Source organism: Onychostruthus taczanowskii, unplaced genomic scaffold, assembly GCF_017590055.1.
Source record: "Onychostruthus taczanowskii isolate IOZ18803 unplaced genomic scaffold, ASM1759005v1 scaffold181, whole genome shotgun sequence".
NCBI classification, from domain to species: domain Eukaryota; kingdom Metazoa; phylum Chordata; class Aves; order Passeriformes; family Passeridae; genus Onychostruthus; species Onychostruthus taczanowskii.
The window spans coordinates 531,077-543,813 of NW_024499029.1; the positions used below are offsets into that span (position 1 = coordinate 531,077).

The window sequence follows — 12,737 nt, forward strand, 5'->3', positions numbered from 1 at the left end:
AGGGGGAGAGGGGGGGGGGACACGGGGGGGAGAGGGGGTGGGACATGGAGGGGACAGTGAGGGGATACAGGGGGGAACATGGGGACAGTGCGGGGGTATGGGGGGGACACTGAGGGAGACGTGGGTGGCACAGTGGGAGGGGACACAGTGAGGAGAGTTGGGGACAGTGATGGGACACTGAGGGTTTTGGGGTCTTTAAAGTTTCGGGGTTCCCTGAGAGGTTTTGGGGGCACTGAGGGTTTTGGGGGCACTGAGGGTTTTGGGGTTTTGGGGGCACTGAGGGTTTTGGGGGCTCTCAGCAGTTTTGGGTGTTCTGGGCAGTCTTGGGGCACTCAGAGGGATTCTGGGGTGCCCGGGGGGGTTTTGGGGTGCCGCTGACCCCCGTGCCCCCCCAGCCACATGCCCAAGATCTACCAGGCCCTGCTGGTGTCGGCCACCCTGAACCCCGAGCTGGAGGCGCTGCAGGAGCTGGTGCTGCACAACCCCGTGAGCTTTTGGGGCATTTGGGGGCATTTTGGGGGGTCTGGAGCGAGGTTTGGGGGTTCTGCAGTGGGCACAGAGATGGAAAACACCGGGATTTGGGGACACCCCATCCCCAGGAGCACATTTTGGGGCCAGAAAACACCAGAATTTGGGAACACCACCCCCCATTTCCCATCCGTGTCCCCAAATTCCCTGGGAATTCCCATTCCCCAATCCCTTTTGGGATCCTGGCTCCAGATCCTGTTCCAGGTGCAGGTTCTGTCCCCAGAGCCTCATCTCCAGCTTCCCCAATGCCTGTTTTTGGGATTTTCACCCCAAACCCCACTCCAGGTGCAGGTGGTGCCCCCGGGGCAGTTCCCCAGTCCCCATTTTTGGGTTTTTAACCCCAAATCCCAGGTGCAGGTGGTGCCCCCCGAGCCGCGGCTGCCGGGCCGTTCCCAGCTGCAGCAGTTCCCCACTCCCCATTTTTGGGATTTTCACCCCAAACCTCGCTCCAGGTGCAGGTGGTGCCCCCCGAGCCGCGGCTGCCGGGCCGTTCCCATTTCCAGCAGTTCCCCACTCCCCATTTTTGGGTTTTTAACCCCAAACCCCGCTCCAGGTGCAGGTGGTGCCCCCGGGGCAGTTCCCCACTCCCCATTTTTGGGATTTTCACCCCAAATCCCATTCCATGTGCAGGTGGTGCCCCCCACACCACGGCTGCCAGGTCATTCCCAGCTGCAGCAGTTCCCCAGTCCCCATTTTTGGGATTTTCACCCCAAACCCCACTCCAGGTGCAGGTGGTGCCCCCTGAGCCCCGGCTCCCAGGCCATTCTCATCTCCAGCAGTTCCCCACTCCCCATTTTTGGGTTTTTCACCCCAAATCCCATTCCAGGTGCAGGTTGTGCCCCCAGGGCAGTTCCCCAGTCCTCATTTTTGGGATTTTCACCCCAAATCCCATTCCAGGTGCAGGTTGTGCCCCCAGGGCAGTTTCCCAATCCCCATTTTTGCGTTTTTCACCCCAAACCCCGCTCCAGGTGCAGGTGGTGCCCCCCGAGCCGCGGCTGCCGGGCCGTTCCCAGCTGCAGCAGTTCCCCACTCCCCATTTTTTTTTTGGGTTTTTAACCCCAAATCCCAGGTGCAGGTGGTGCCCCCCGAGCCGCGGCTGCCGGGCCGTTCCCAGCTGCAGCAGTTCCCCACTCCCCATTTTTGGGATTTTCACCCCAAAACCCACTCCAGGTGCAGGTGGTGCCCCCCGAGCCGCGGCTGCCGGGCCGTTCCCAGCTGCAGCAGTTCCAGCTGCGCTGTGGCACCGAGGAGGACAAGTTCCTGCTGCTGGCGGCGCTGCTGAAGCTGCGGCTGCTGCGGGGCCGCGCGCTGCTCTTCGTGGGCAGCCTGGCCCGGGCCTTCCGCCTCAAACTCTTCCTGGAGCAGTTCGGGATCGCCGCCTGCGCCCTCAACCCGCAGCTGCCCGCCCGCTCCCGGTGAGTCCGGGGGATTTGTGGGGTGGGGTCTGTGGGAATTCCTGGGTTTGTGCTCAGCCCGCAGCTGCCTCTGAGATTCCAGTGAGTCCGGGGGATTTGTGGGGTGGGGTCTGTGGGAATTCCTGGGTTTGTCCAAGTTCCTGCTGCTGGCGGCGCTGCTGAAGCTGCGGCTGCTGCGGGGCCGCGCGCTGCTCTTCGTGGGCAGCCTGGCCCGGGCCTTCCGCCTCAAACTCTTCCTGGAGCAGTTCGGGATCGCCGCCTGCGCCCTCAACCCGCAGCTGCCCGCCCGCTCCCGGTGAGTCCTGGCGTTTTATGGGGTTGGGTTTATGGGAATTCCTGGGTTTGTCCTCAACCCGCAGCTGCCCGCCCGCTCCCGGTGAGTCCGGGGGATTTGTGGGGTGGGGTCTGTGGGAATTCCCATTTGTGCCCTCAGCCCGCAGCTGCCCGCCCGCTCCCGGTGAGTCCGGGGGATTTGTGGGGTGGGGTCTGTGGGAATTCCTGGGTTTGTCCTCGACCTGCAGCTGCCTCTGAGATCCTGGTGAGTCTGGGGGGATTTGTGGGGTGGGGTCTGTGGGAATTCCTGGGTTTGTCCTCGACTTGCAGCTGCCTGTGAGATCCTGGTGAGTCCTGGGGTTTTACGGGTTGGGTTTGTGGGAATTCCCATTTGAGTTCTAAATTCCTTGGTTTTCACCTGATCCCGGTGACTTTGGAGCTGAAGTAGCGGGGTGGGATTTATGGGGTGGGAATTCCCATTTGAGTTCTAAATTCCTTGGTTTTCACCTGATCCCGGTGACTTTGGAGCTGAAGTAGCGGGGTGGGATTTATGGGGTGGGAATTCCCATTTGTGCCCTCAACCCACACCTGTCTCTGTGAGATCCCAGTGAGTCCTGGGGGATTTATGGGAATTCCCGTTTGAGTCCTGAATTCCTGGGTTTTCACCTGATCCCAGTGGAAAGGGGGTGGGATTTATGGGGTGGGGTCTGTGGGAATTCCTGTTTGTGCTGTCAATTCCTGTCCCTGTCCCGGGTTCCACTGAGGTGTCCCAGGTGCCACTGAGGTGTCCCGGGTGGCACTGAGGTGTCCCGGGTGCCACTGAGGTGTCCCTTCGCTGTCCCTGTGCCACAGGTGCCACGTCATCGCCCAGTTTAACCGGGGTCTCTACGATTACATCGTGGCCACCGACGAGGAGGGGCCGGCGGAGCCCCCCAGACACCGCCCGCGCAAGGGGGGCACGGCCAGGTCAGCCTGGGGACACGGGGACAGCCAGGGGACACGGGGACAGCCAGGGGACATGGGGACACGGGGACAGCCTGGGGACATGGGGACAGCCAGGGGACACGGGGACAGCCAGGGGACATGGGGACAGCCAGGTCAGCCTGGGGACAATGGGGTGGCACTGGGGACAGCCAGGTCAGCCTGGGGACAATGGGGTGGCACTGGGGACAGCCAGGTCAGCCTGGGGACAATGGGGTGGCACTGGGGACAGCGCAGTGGCACTGGGGACTGGGACCTGTGTCCCTGACTGTCCCCATGTCCCCAGGAAGGGTGACAAGAAGGGGGACAGGAAGGGACAGCCGCCCCAGTGTCCCCAGGACCCCGAGTTCGGGGTCTCCCGTGGCATCGACTTCCAGAACGTCGCCGCCGTCATCAACTTCGATGTCCCCAACTCCGTGGAGACCTACATCCACCGCGTGGGCAGGTGTGTCCCCGGGGCCACCACGGGGTCACAGGGCCACCACGGGGCCACCATGGGGTCCCCGGGGCCACCACGGGGTCACAGGGTCACCAGGGGGTTTGGGGGTCACAACTTCGATGTCCCCAACTCCGTGGAGACCTACATCCACCGCGTGGGCAGGTGTGTCACCGGGGCCACCACGGGGCCACCACAGGGTCACCTGGGCCACCACGGGGTCACCGGGGTCACCAGGGGGTTTGGGGGTCACAACTTCGATGTCCCCAACTCCGTGGAGACCTACATCCACCGCGTGGGCAGGTGTGTCACCACGGTGTCCCCAGGGTCACCACGGTGTCCCCGGGGGTATCAGGGTGTCCCCACGGTGTCCCCACGGTGTCCCTGTCCCCAGGACGGCGCGTGGGGACAGCCCTGGCACGGCGCTGACGCTGGCACTGCCCGACGAGCTGGAGGGGCTGCGGCGCATCGAGGACACGCTGGCAGCAGGTGGCACTTGGGGACACTGCGGGGGGCCTGGGGGGCTCGGGGACACGGAGGTGACGCCGAGGTGGCCCTGTGTCCCCAGAGAACGGGCAGTCCATGCTGCAGCCCTACGAGTTCCGCATGGAGGAGATCGAGACGCTGCGGTACCGCTGCAGGGTGAGGGGCAGCGGGGACACGGGGGACAGCGGGGACGGACGCCATGCGTGCTGTCACCAAGCAGGCCTGTCCCCAATGCTGTCCCCATGTCCCCAATGCTGTCCCCAGGACGCCATGCGTGCTGTCCCCAAGCAGGCCTGTCCCCAATGCTGTCCCCATGTCCCCAATGTCCCCATGTCCCCAGGACGCCATGCGTGCTGTCACCAAGCAGGCCGTGCGCGAGGCGCGGCTGCGGGAGCTGCGCCAGGAGCTGCTCAACTGCGAGAAGCTCAAGGTGAGACCCCAGAACTGGGCTGAAAACCCCAAAATCAGAATAAAATCCCCCCAAAACTGGGCTGAAAACCCCAAAATCGGCATCAAAACCCCAAAATCGGGATAAAATCCCCCCAAAACTGGGCTGAAAACCCCAAAATGGGGATAAAAACCCCAAAACTGGGATAAAAACCCCAAATGGGGATAAAAACCCCAAAATCAGGATAAAAACCCCCCAAAAACGGGATAAAAACCCCAAAAATGGGGATAAAAACCCCAAAATCAGCATCAAAACCCCCCAAAATTGGGATAAAACCCCCAAAAATGGGGATAGAAACCCCAAAAATGGGGATAAAAATCCCAAAAATGGGGAAAAAGTCTTTAAAAATTGGGATAAAACCTCCCAAAACTGAGATAGAAACCCCAAAATGGAGGGGGGAACCCCCAAAATTGGGATAAAATCCCCATAGTGGGGCAAAAAAAAACCCAAATTGGGGATAAAAAAACCCAAAGTTGGGATAAAATCTTTTAAAAATGGGATAAAAACCCCAAAATGGGTTGAAAACCCCCAAAGTGGGATTAAAAACCCCAAATTTGGGATAAAAACCCCAAAATTGGGATAAAAACCCCAAATCCTTTTGGGATTTCTTCCCCACCCCTTCCGTTTTAACCCCTTTTTGCCATTTTAACCTCACCCAGTTGGGTGCTGGGGAGGAATTTCCATGCCCAGTTAATGATGGCAGGTTCATTAGTGATTGGTGAATGATCAGGGGTTAATTAGGGGCTCGTTAATGGATTTCAGGTGTATTTTGAGGACAATCCCCGGGACCTGCAGGCGCTGAGGCACGACCGGCCCCTGCACCCGGCCAGCGTGCAGCCCCACCTGGGCCACGTGCCCGACTACCTGGGTACCCAAAAATGGGGGGAAAAGGGGGGAATTGGGGAAAAATGGGGGGGAAAATGGGAATTTTGGGGAAAAAATTGGGGAAAAAAATGGAAATTCTGGGGAAAAAAAAGTGAAATTTTGGGGGAAAAATGGGATAAAAACTGGGGAAATGGGAGTGGGGTCAGCCCCACCTGGGCCACGTGGTCGACTACCTGGGTACCCAAAAATAGGGGGAAATTGGGGAAAAATGGGGGGGAAAATGGGAATTTTGGGGGGAAAAATGGGAAAAAATGGAAATTCTGGGGGAAAAAATGGGGTAAAAACTGGGGAAATGGGAGTGGGGTCAGCCCCACCTGGGCCACGTGCCCGACTACCTGGGTACCCAAAAATGGGGGAAAATGGAAATTTTGGGGAAAAAAGTGAAATTTTGGGGAAAAAATGGATATTTTGGGGGAAAAAAGTGAAATTTGGGGGAAAAATGGGGTAAAAACTGGGGAAATGGGAGTGGGGTCAGCCCCAGCTGGGCCACGTGCCCGAGTACCTGGGTACCCAAAAATGGGGGGAAAAGGGGGGAATTGGGGAAAAAATTGAAATTTTGGGGAAAAAATGGGGAAAAATTGAAATTCTGGGGGAAAAAATGGTTTAAAAATGGGTAAAATGGATAAAAATAGGGAAATGGGGAAGTGGGAGCAGCCCCAGCCCCACCTGGGCACCAAAATGGGGGAAAAAAGGGGGAAATTGGGGAAAAAAATTGAAATTTGGGGGAAATAAAAGGGAAAAAATGGGGAAAATTTGGGTCTGGGGGTGGTTTTGGGGTGGGCAGTGGGGTGCATTTGGCCTGGGGTGGGTTTGGGGTGCACTGACCCCCTTTGTGCCCCCCCAGTGCCCCCCAGTCTGCGCGGCATCGCCGACCCCAACCCCAAAAAGAGGAAATGTCCCCGAGGGGCCGGGGCCCGGCGGGGGGGGAGCAAGGTGAGGGACCCCAAATCCCCCCCAAAATCCCTGCTGAACCCCAAAATCCACCCAAACTCCCCCTGAACCCCAAAATCCCCAAATTCCACCCCCAAAATCCCTGCTGAACCCCAAAATCCCCAAATTCCACCCCCAAATTCCCTGCTGAACCCCCAAATCCCCCCTCAAAATCCCCAAAATCCCCCCAAAAACATCACCCAAGTCATCCCAAAAATTCATCCCAAAATCCCCTAAAATTCCCTCTAAAAATCCCCAAAAATCCCCCCAAAAATCTCTCAAAAATCCCCCCAAAATACTCCAAAAGTCCCGACCACCCCTGACCCGTGCCCCCCCGCCCCCCGTGTTTCCGCAGCCCCGCTCCGGGAATCCCCTGCAGAGCTTCAGGTTCACCCGGCGAGGGAGCAAACGGGGGGCAGCGGGCACCCCCTGAGCCTGGGGCACCCCCTGAGTGCCTGGGGGCACCCCCTGAGCCTGGCACGGTGGGGACAGCTGGGGGCACCCCCTGAGCCTGGGGCACCCCCTGAGTGCCTGGGGGCACCCCCTGAGCCTGGGGGCACCCCCTGAGCCTGGGGCACCCCCTGAGTGCCTGGGGGCACCCCCTGAGCCTGGCACGGTGGGGACAGCTGGGGGCACCCCCTGAGCCTGGGGCACCCCCTGAGCCTGGCACGGTGGGGCACCCCCTGAGTGCCTAGGGGCACCCCCTGAGCCTGGCACGGCTGGGGACAGCTGGGGGCACCCCCTGAGCCTGGGGCACCCCCTGAGCCTGGCATGGCTGTGGTGCCCCCTGAGCCACCTGGGGGCACCTGGGCACCCCATCACCCCCTGGGGACCCACCTGTGTCATCCTGTGCCACCCTGGGGCCATCCCGTGCCCCCCCCCGGGGGTTGGTGACAATAAAGGTGCCAAGGAGCCTCTCCAGTGTCCCCCGGTGTCCCTTGGTGGCTGCGTGACGGGGCCGGGCCGGGCACGGTGCCAGGCAGGGCCGGGGACACGGCGGGGACAGGCGGGTGACGCTGGCGTGGGCAAAGGTGCCAGGGCGGTGCCAGGGCAGTGTCCCCCGTTATCTGTGCCCCCTTATCTGTCCCCCCCTTATCTGTCTCCCCCTTTTTGTCCCCAAGGCCACCAGGGCCATAAAGAGCGGCGCAAGGGCACGCACGGGTGGCATCGGGGGTGGCATCCCTGGGGACACTGCGGGGGTGGCACCGATGGCATCGGGGCTGGCACCCCTGGGGACACTGCGGGGACCCGGTGCGAGCTCGAGGGTGGCACCGGGACCCGGGGGGTGGCGGGGGTGGCACTGCCCCACCCTGGTGACATCGGGGACAGGCGTGGCACCGAGCGGGGTCCAAGGCCCTGAACCCAGCGGGGACAGGGGGCACTGGGATGGCACTGTCACACGGGATGGCACCGGGTGGCACTGTCACACGGGGATGGCACTGAGCGGGGTCCAAGGCCCTGGGGACATAGGGCACTGGGATGGCACTGTCACACTGGGATGGCACTGTCACACTGGGATGGCACTGTCACACGGGGATGGCACAGTGACACGGGGATGGCACCGAGCGGGGTCCAAGGCCCTGGAGCCACCGGGGACAGAGGGCACTGGGATGGCACTGTCACACGGGGATGGCACTGTCACACGGGCGTGGCACTGGCTCCACCAGGATGGCAGTGGCACACAGGGATGGCACTGGGATGGCATGGTGCTGTCACACGGGGATGGCACCGGGATGGCACTGGCTCCACCAGGATGGCACTGGCACACAAGGGTTGGCGCCAGGGTGGCAGTGGCACCGCTGAGATGTCACTGGGACAGAGGGCACAGGGGTGGCCCTGGCACACGAGGATGGCACCAGGCTGGCTCTGTCACCACCGGGATGGCACCAGGGTGGCCCTGGCACAGCCCTGCCCACGGCGTGGGGGACACCAGGGCGCCACCCCCGGGATGTGGCACTGGAGCTGTCACAGATGCCCGCGGGTGACGTCCCGCTGCCACCCTGTGCCACCTCCCGCTCCCGAATTCCTGCGATTGTCCCCAAATCGGTGCCCGTGGGTGCCCCCGATGCCACCCTGATCTCATAAACTCCCGGTTTGTCCCCATTTCCGTGCCCTGATGCCACCCCGTGCCACCCTGAACTCCCAAATCCCCGTTTTCTCCCCATTTCGGTGACGCCTGCAGTGCCGCCCCGTGCCCCGCTCGGTGCCACCCCGCCCTGGCGGCTCCGGGGCCGCTGGGCCCCGCCCCGATCGATCGATGATCGGGTTAATGATCGATCCGGCCTCGGGCTGATTGGCCCCGCTGCTATCAGGCCAGCGGTGCCCTCCCCAGCTGGCACCGGGGGGCGGGGGGGCTTTAAAGGCGCGGGTGGCACTTGGGGACAGCCCTGTCAGCATGGCCGCCTCCCTGGCACTGCCCGGCGCGCTCCTGGCCGCGCTCCTGGCGCTGGTAGGGGACGGGGGACGCCGCGGGCGGCGCTGGGAGGGACGCGGGGCGGGCACTGGGAGTGGCCCCGGGGGGCGTGGGGGGCACCGGTGCGGTGACAGTCGGGTGGCATTTGGGGGCTGAGGGTGGCAGAGCCGGGGGGACACCGGTGCCGTGCCCACCTGGTGACATTTGGGTGGCACTCGGAACGTTTGCGCTGGGCGGAGCCGAGGGGCGCCGGTGTGGTGGCCACTTGGTGACATTTAGGTGGCACTTGGGAGGTCTGGGGGTGGCAGAACCAGGGGACACCCTCGTGGTGCCCACTGGGTGACATTCGGGTGACACTTGGAGGAACTGGAGGTGGCGGAATGCGGGGACAATGCCGTGGCGCCATTTGGAGGAAGCGAAGGCGCCGGAGCTGCGGCGACACCTCCGCGGTGCCCACCGGGTCCCCCTCGCCCCTCAAGGTGCCACCGCCGTGCCACCCACCCCGTCCCCGTCCCCGCAGGCGTCGCCGTCGCTGACCCCCGTGCGCCAGGCCGGCGTCTGCGCCTTCTACGGCGAGTGCGGGCGCAACCCCGAGGTCAACACGTCGCTGGTGCCCTCCAAGGTGCCCTGCCTGTCCAACACGCCGGCGCGCGTGGCGCAGGGCGCGCTGCTGGCCCTGCTGCGCTCCGTGTGCCCCGAGCTGGCGCGGGGGGACAACGAGACCACGCGGGTGTGCTGCAGCTACGGGCAGCTGAGCGCGCTGCGCGTCAGCGTGGGGCTGTCGGGCGCCGTGCTGGCGCGGTGCCCGGCCTGCGCCCGCAACTTCGCCAACCTCTACTGCCACAACATCTGCAGCCCCGACCAGAGCCTCTTCACCAACGTCACCCGCGTGGCCGACTACGCGGCGGTGCCCGGCGCCCGGGCCGTGCTGGAGTACCGGCTCTTCTACCGCCGCCGCTACGCCGAGGCCGCCTTCGCCTCGTGCCAGGACGTGCGGCTGCCGGCCACGGGCGGCTACGCCATCTCCACCATGTGCGGGCGCTACGGCGCCGAGCTTTGCACGGCCCAGCGCTGGCTGGACTACCAGGGCAACAAGAACAACGGGCTGGCGCCGCTGCAGATCGACTTCCGGCTGCTGCCCAACGGCTCCGAGCCCGGCGAGGGCGTCGTGCCGCTGGACGCGCCCGTCTGGAGCTGCGACCAAGCGCCCGGCGCCGACCAGGAGCCGTGCTCGTGCCAGGACTGCGCCCGGGCCTGCCCGCCCGTGGTGCCGGCGCAGCGGTGGCCACGCGGCCGGTGGCCGTGCTGGCGGCGGCCGCGGCGGTGGCCGGAGGGCTCTCGGCCGGGCTGGTGACCCTGCAGCTGACCACGGACCCCGTGGAGCTGTGGTCGGCGCCGGGCAGCCGCGCCAGGCAGGAGAAGGAGTTCCACGACCGCCACTTCGGGCCCTTCCTGCGCACCAACCAGGTGATCGTGACGGCGCCGGGGCGCCCCGGCACCGCCTACGACTCGGTGGTGCTGGGCACCAAGAACTTCAGCGGGGTGCTGGCCCAGGACGTGCTGCTGGCGCTGCTGGAGCTGCAGGAGACGCTGGCGGGCACCACGGCGTGGGCACCGGGCGCGGGCAGGAACGTCAGCCTGCAGGACGTGTGCTACGCCCCCCTGAACCCCGCGGCGCCCGGCGTGGGCGACTGCGCCGTCAACAGCGTCACGCAGTACTTCCAGAACAACCGCAGCCGCCTGGCGCTCAGCGCCTGGCAGCAGGACAGCAAGGAGCAGGGCACCGTGGACTGGCACGACCACCTCATGTACTGCGTCAAGTGGGTGCCACGGGCACCGTGGGGTGCCCAGCTGTGGGGCTGGGGTGACATCTGTGTGGCACAGTGCCCATGGGGTGCCCACTGTGGGGCTGGGGTGATGCCCACGGGGATCTGTCCATGATTTGGTGCCCAGTTGTGGGGCTGGGGTGACATCTGTGTGGCACAGTGCCCATGGGGTGGCCAGCTGTAGGGTTGGGGTGATGCCCACGGGGCTCTGTCCATGATTTGGTGCCCAGTTGTGGGGCTGGGGTGACATCTGTGTGGCACAGTGCCCATGGGGTGCCCGGCTGTAGGGTTGGGGTGATGCTCTGTCCATGATTTGGTGCCCAGTTTGGGGCTGGGGTGACATCTGTGGGTGCTGGACATGGCACGGTGCCTGTGGGGTGCCCAGCTGTGGGGTTGGGGCGATGCCCACGTGGGTTCAGGGTGCCACCCACGTGTCCCCATCACTGTTGGGCGCCAGGCCGTGTGTCTGGGCTGTCACCCGTGTGTCCCCATCGCTGTTGGGCGCCAGGCCGCGTCTCTGTGGTGCCACCCACGCGTCCCCCACGGCACCCGCGGGTGGCAGCGGGCGCAGGGCGGCGCCGGGCGGGCACAGCCCCCGCTGACGGCCCGGCCCTGTCCCCACCAGCTCCCCGCTCTCCTTCAAGGACATCACGGCGCTGGAGCTGAGCTGCATGGCCGAGTACGGCGCGCCCGTGTTCCCCTACGTCGCCCTGGGCGGCTACCGCGGTACGGGGGGGGCCGGCTGCTCGGGGGGGTCCCCCAGGCGTCCCCGCGCCGTGACCGCCGTGTCCCCGCAGAGTCGGAGTACACGGAGGCCGAGGCGCTGATTGTCACCTACTCGCTGAACAACTTCCCCGCGGGGGACCCGCGCCTCGAGTGGGCGCTGAGCTGGGAGCGGCAATTCCTGCGCGTGGTGCGCGACTTCCAGCGCCACCACGGCGGCAACCTCTCGGTCACCTTCATGGCTGAGGTGCGGCCGCGTCCCCTCCGTGTCCCCCCCCGTGTCCCCTCCTTGTCCCCTCCGTGTCCCCCTGTGTCCCCTGTGTGACCGCCGTGTCCCCCCCGTGTCCCCTCCGTGTCCCTGAGACCCCCATGTTCCCGATGTCACCTGTGTCACTGTGTCCGTAGTGGCCTCAGTGAACCCCGTGTCCCCTCCATGCCACTGGTGGTGCCCCCCTGTGTCCCTGTGCCCCTTCCATGTCCCCGTGCCCCCCGTGCCCTCCCTGCCATCGGTTTCCCTGGTGCCCCCCACGTCCCTGTGCCCTCTCTGTGCCCCCGTGCCCCTGGTGCCACCCATGTCCCCGGTGTCCCTGGTGCCCCCCATGTCCCTGTGCCCCTTCCATGTCCCCGTGCCCCTGGTGCCCCCCCTGCCATCGGTTTCCCCAGTGCCCCCCATGTCCCTGTGCCCCTTCCATGTCCCCGTGCCCCCGGTGCCCGCGGTGCCCCCCCAGCTGTCGCTGTCCCCTCAGCGCTCTCTGGAGGACGAGCTCAACCGCACGAGCGGGGAGGACCTGCCAGTGTTCGCCACCAGCTACCTGCTGGTGTTCGCCTACATCGCGCTGGCCCTGGGCGAGTGTTGGGGGTGGCAGCGGGTCCTGGTGAGCCCCGGGGGTCTCGGGGGGGGCACGGGGACCTGGTGAGCCCCGGAAGAGTTTGGGGGCATCAGGGGTGGCAGAGGGACCTGGTGCAGCCCCGGGGCCGTGGGTTGGGGGGGTCCTGGGCCGTTCGGGGGTGAGGGAGGGTCCCGGTGACCCCGAGGGGGTCGATTTGGGGGGTTCGGGGGGGTTCGGGGGTGCCCAGCCGGGGGTGCTGACCCGGGGTGCCCCCCGGGGGTGCCGCAGGTGGAGTCCAAGGTGACGCTGGCGCTGGGGGGCATCGCGGTGGTGCTGGGGGCCGTGCTGGCCGCCATGGGGCTGCTGGCGCTGCTGGGGCTGCGCTCGTCCCTCATCATCATCGAGGTCGTGCCCTTCCTCGTGCTGGCCGTGGGCGCCGACAACATCTTCATCTTCGTGCAGGAGCTGCAGGTGCGGAGTGGGGCACGGGGGGCACCGGGGAATGGGGGTGTCCTTGGGGATGGGGGCACCGGTGGGACTGGAGGGCACCGGGGGGCACCGGG

General features: G+C 64.9%; 2 protein-coding genes across 2 annotated transcripts in view; both read left to right on the forward strand.

Annotated features, from left to right (window-relative positions):
* DDX56 (DEAD-box helicase 56) overlaps positions 1-7,384 on the forward strand; it is an 8,714-nt gene extending 1,330 nt beyond the window's left edge. Inside the window, exons 3-13 of the mRNA XM_041401015.1 lie at positions 396-486; positions 1,699-1,943; positions 3,069-3,182; positions 3,484-3,642; positions 4,028-4,122; positions 4,202-4,275; positions 4,460-4,549; positions 5,330-5,435; positions 6,297-6,385; positions 6,738-6,920; positions 7,165-7,384. Coding sequence (XP_041256949.1) covers positions 396-486; positions 1,699-1,943; positions 3,069-3,182; positions 3,484-3,642; positions 4,028-4,122; positions 4,202-4,275; positions 4,460-4,549; positions 5,330-5,435; positions 6,297-6,385; positions 6,738-6,815 — 1,141 coding nt within the window. The 3' untranslated portion in view covers positions 6,816-6,920; positions 7,165-7,384. The remainder of the gene's footprint in view (positions 1-395; positions 487-1,698; positions 1,944-3,068; positions 3,183-3,483; positions 3,643-4,027; positions 4,123-4,201; positions 4,276-4,459; positions 4,550-5,329; positions 5,436-6,296; positions 6,386-6,737; positions 6,921-7,164) is intronic.
* Positions 7,385-8,964: 1,580 nt separating this feature from the next.
* NPC1L1 (NPC1 like intracellular cholesterol transporter 1) overlaps positions 8,965-12,737 on the forward strand; it is a 14,997-nt gene continuing 11,224 nt past the window's right edge. Inside the window, exons 1-6 of the mRNA XM_041401016.1 lie at positions 8,965-10,024; positions 10,075-10,615; positions 11,247-11,347; positions 11,419-11,591; positions 12,091-12,219; positions 12,463-12,645. Of these exons, the coding sequence (XP_041256950.1) occupies positions 9,187-10,024; positions 10,075-10,615; positions 11,247-11,347; positions 11,419-11,591; positions 12,091-12,219; positions 12,463-12,645 (1,965 nt within the window). The 5' untranslated portion in view covers positions 8,965-9,186. The remainder of the gene's footprint in view (positions 10,025-10,074; positions 10,616-11,246; positions 11,348-11,418; positions 11,592-12,090; positions 12,220-12,462; positions 12,646-12,737) is intronic.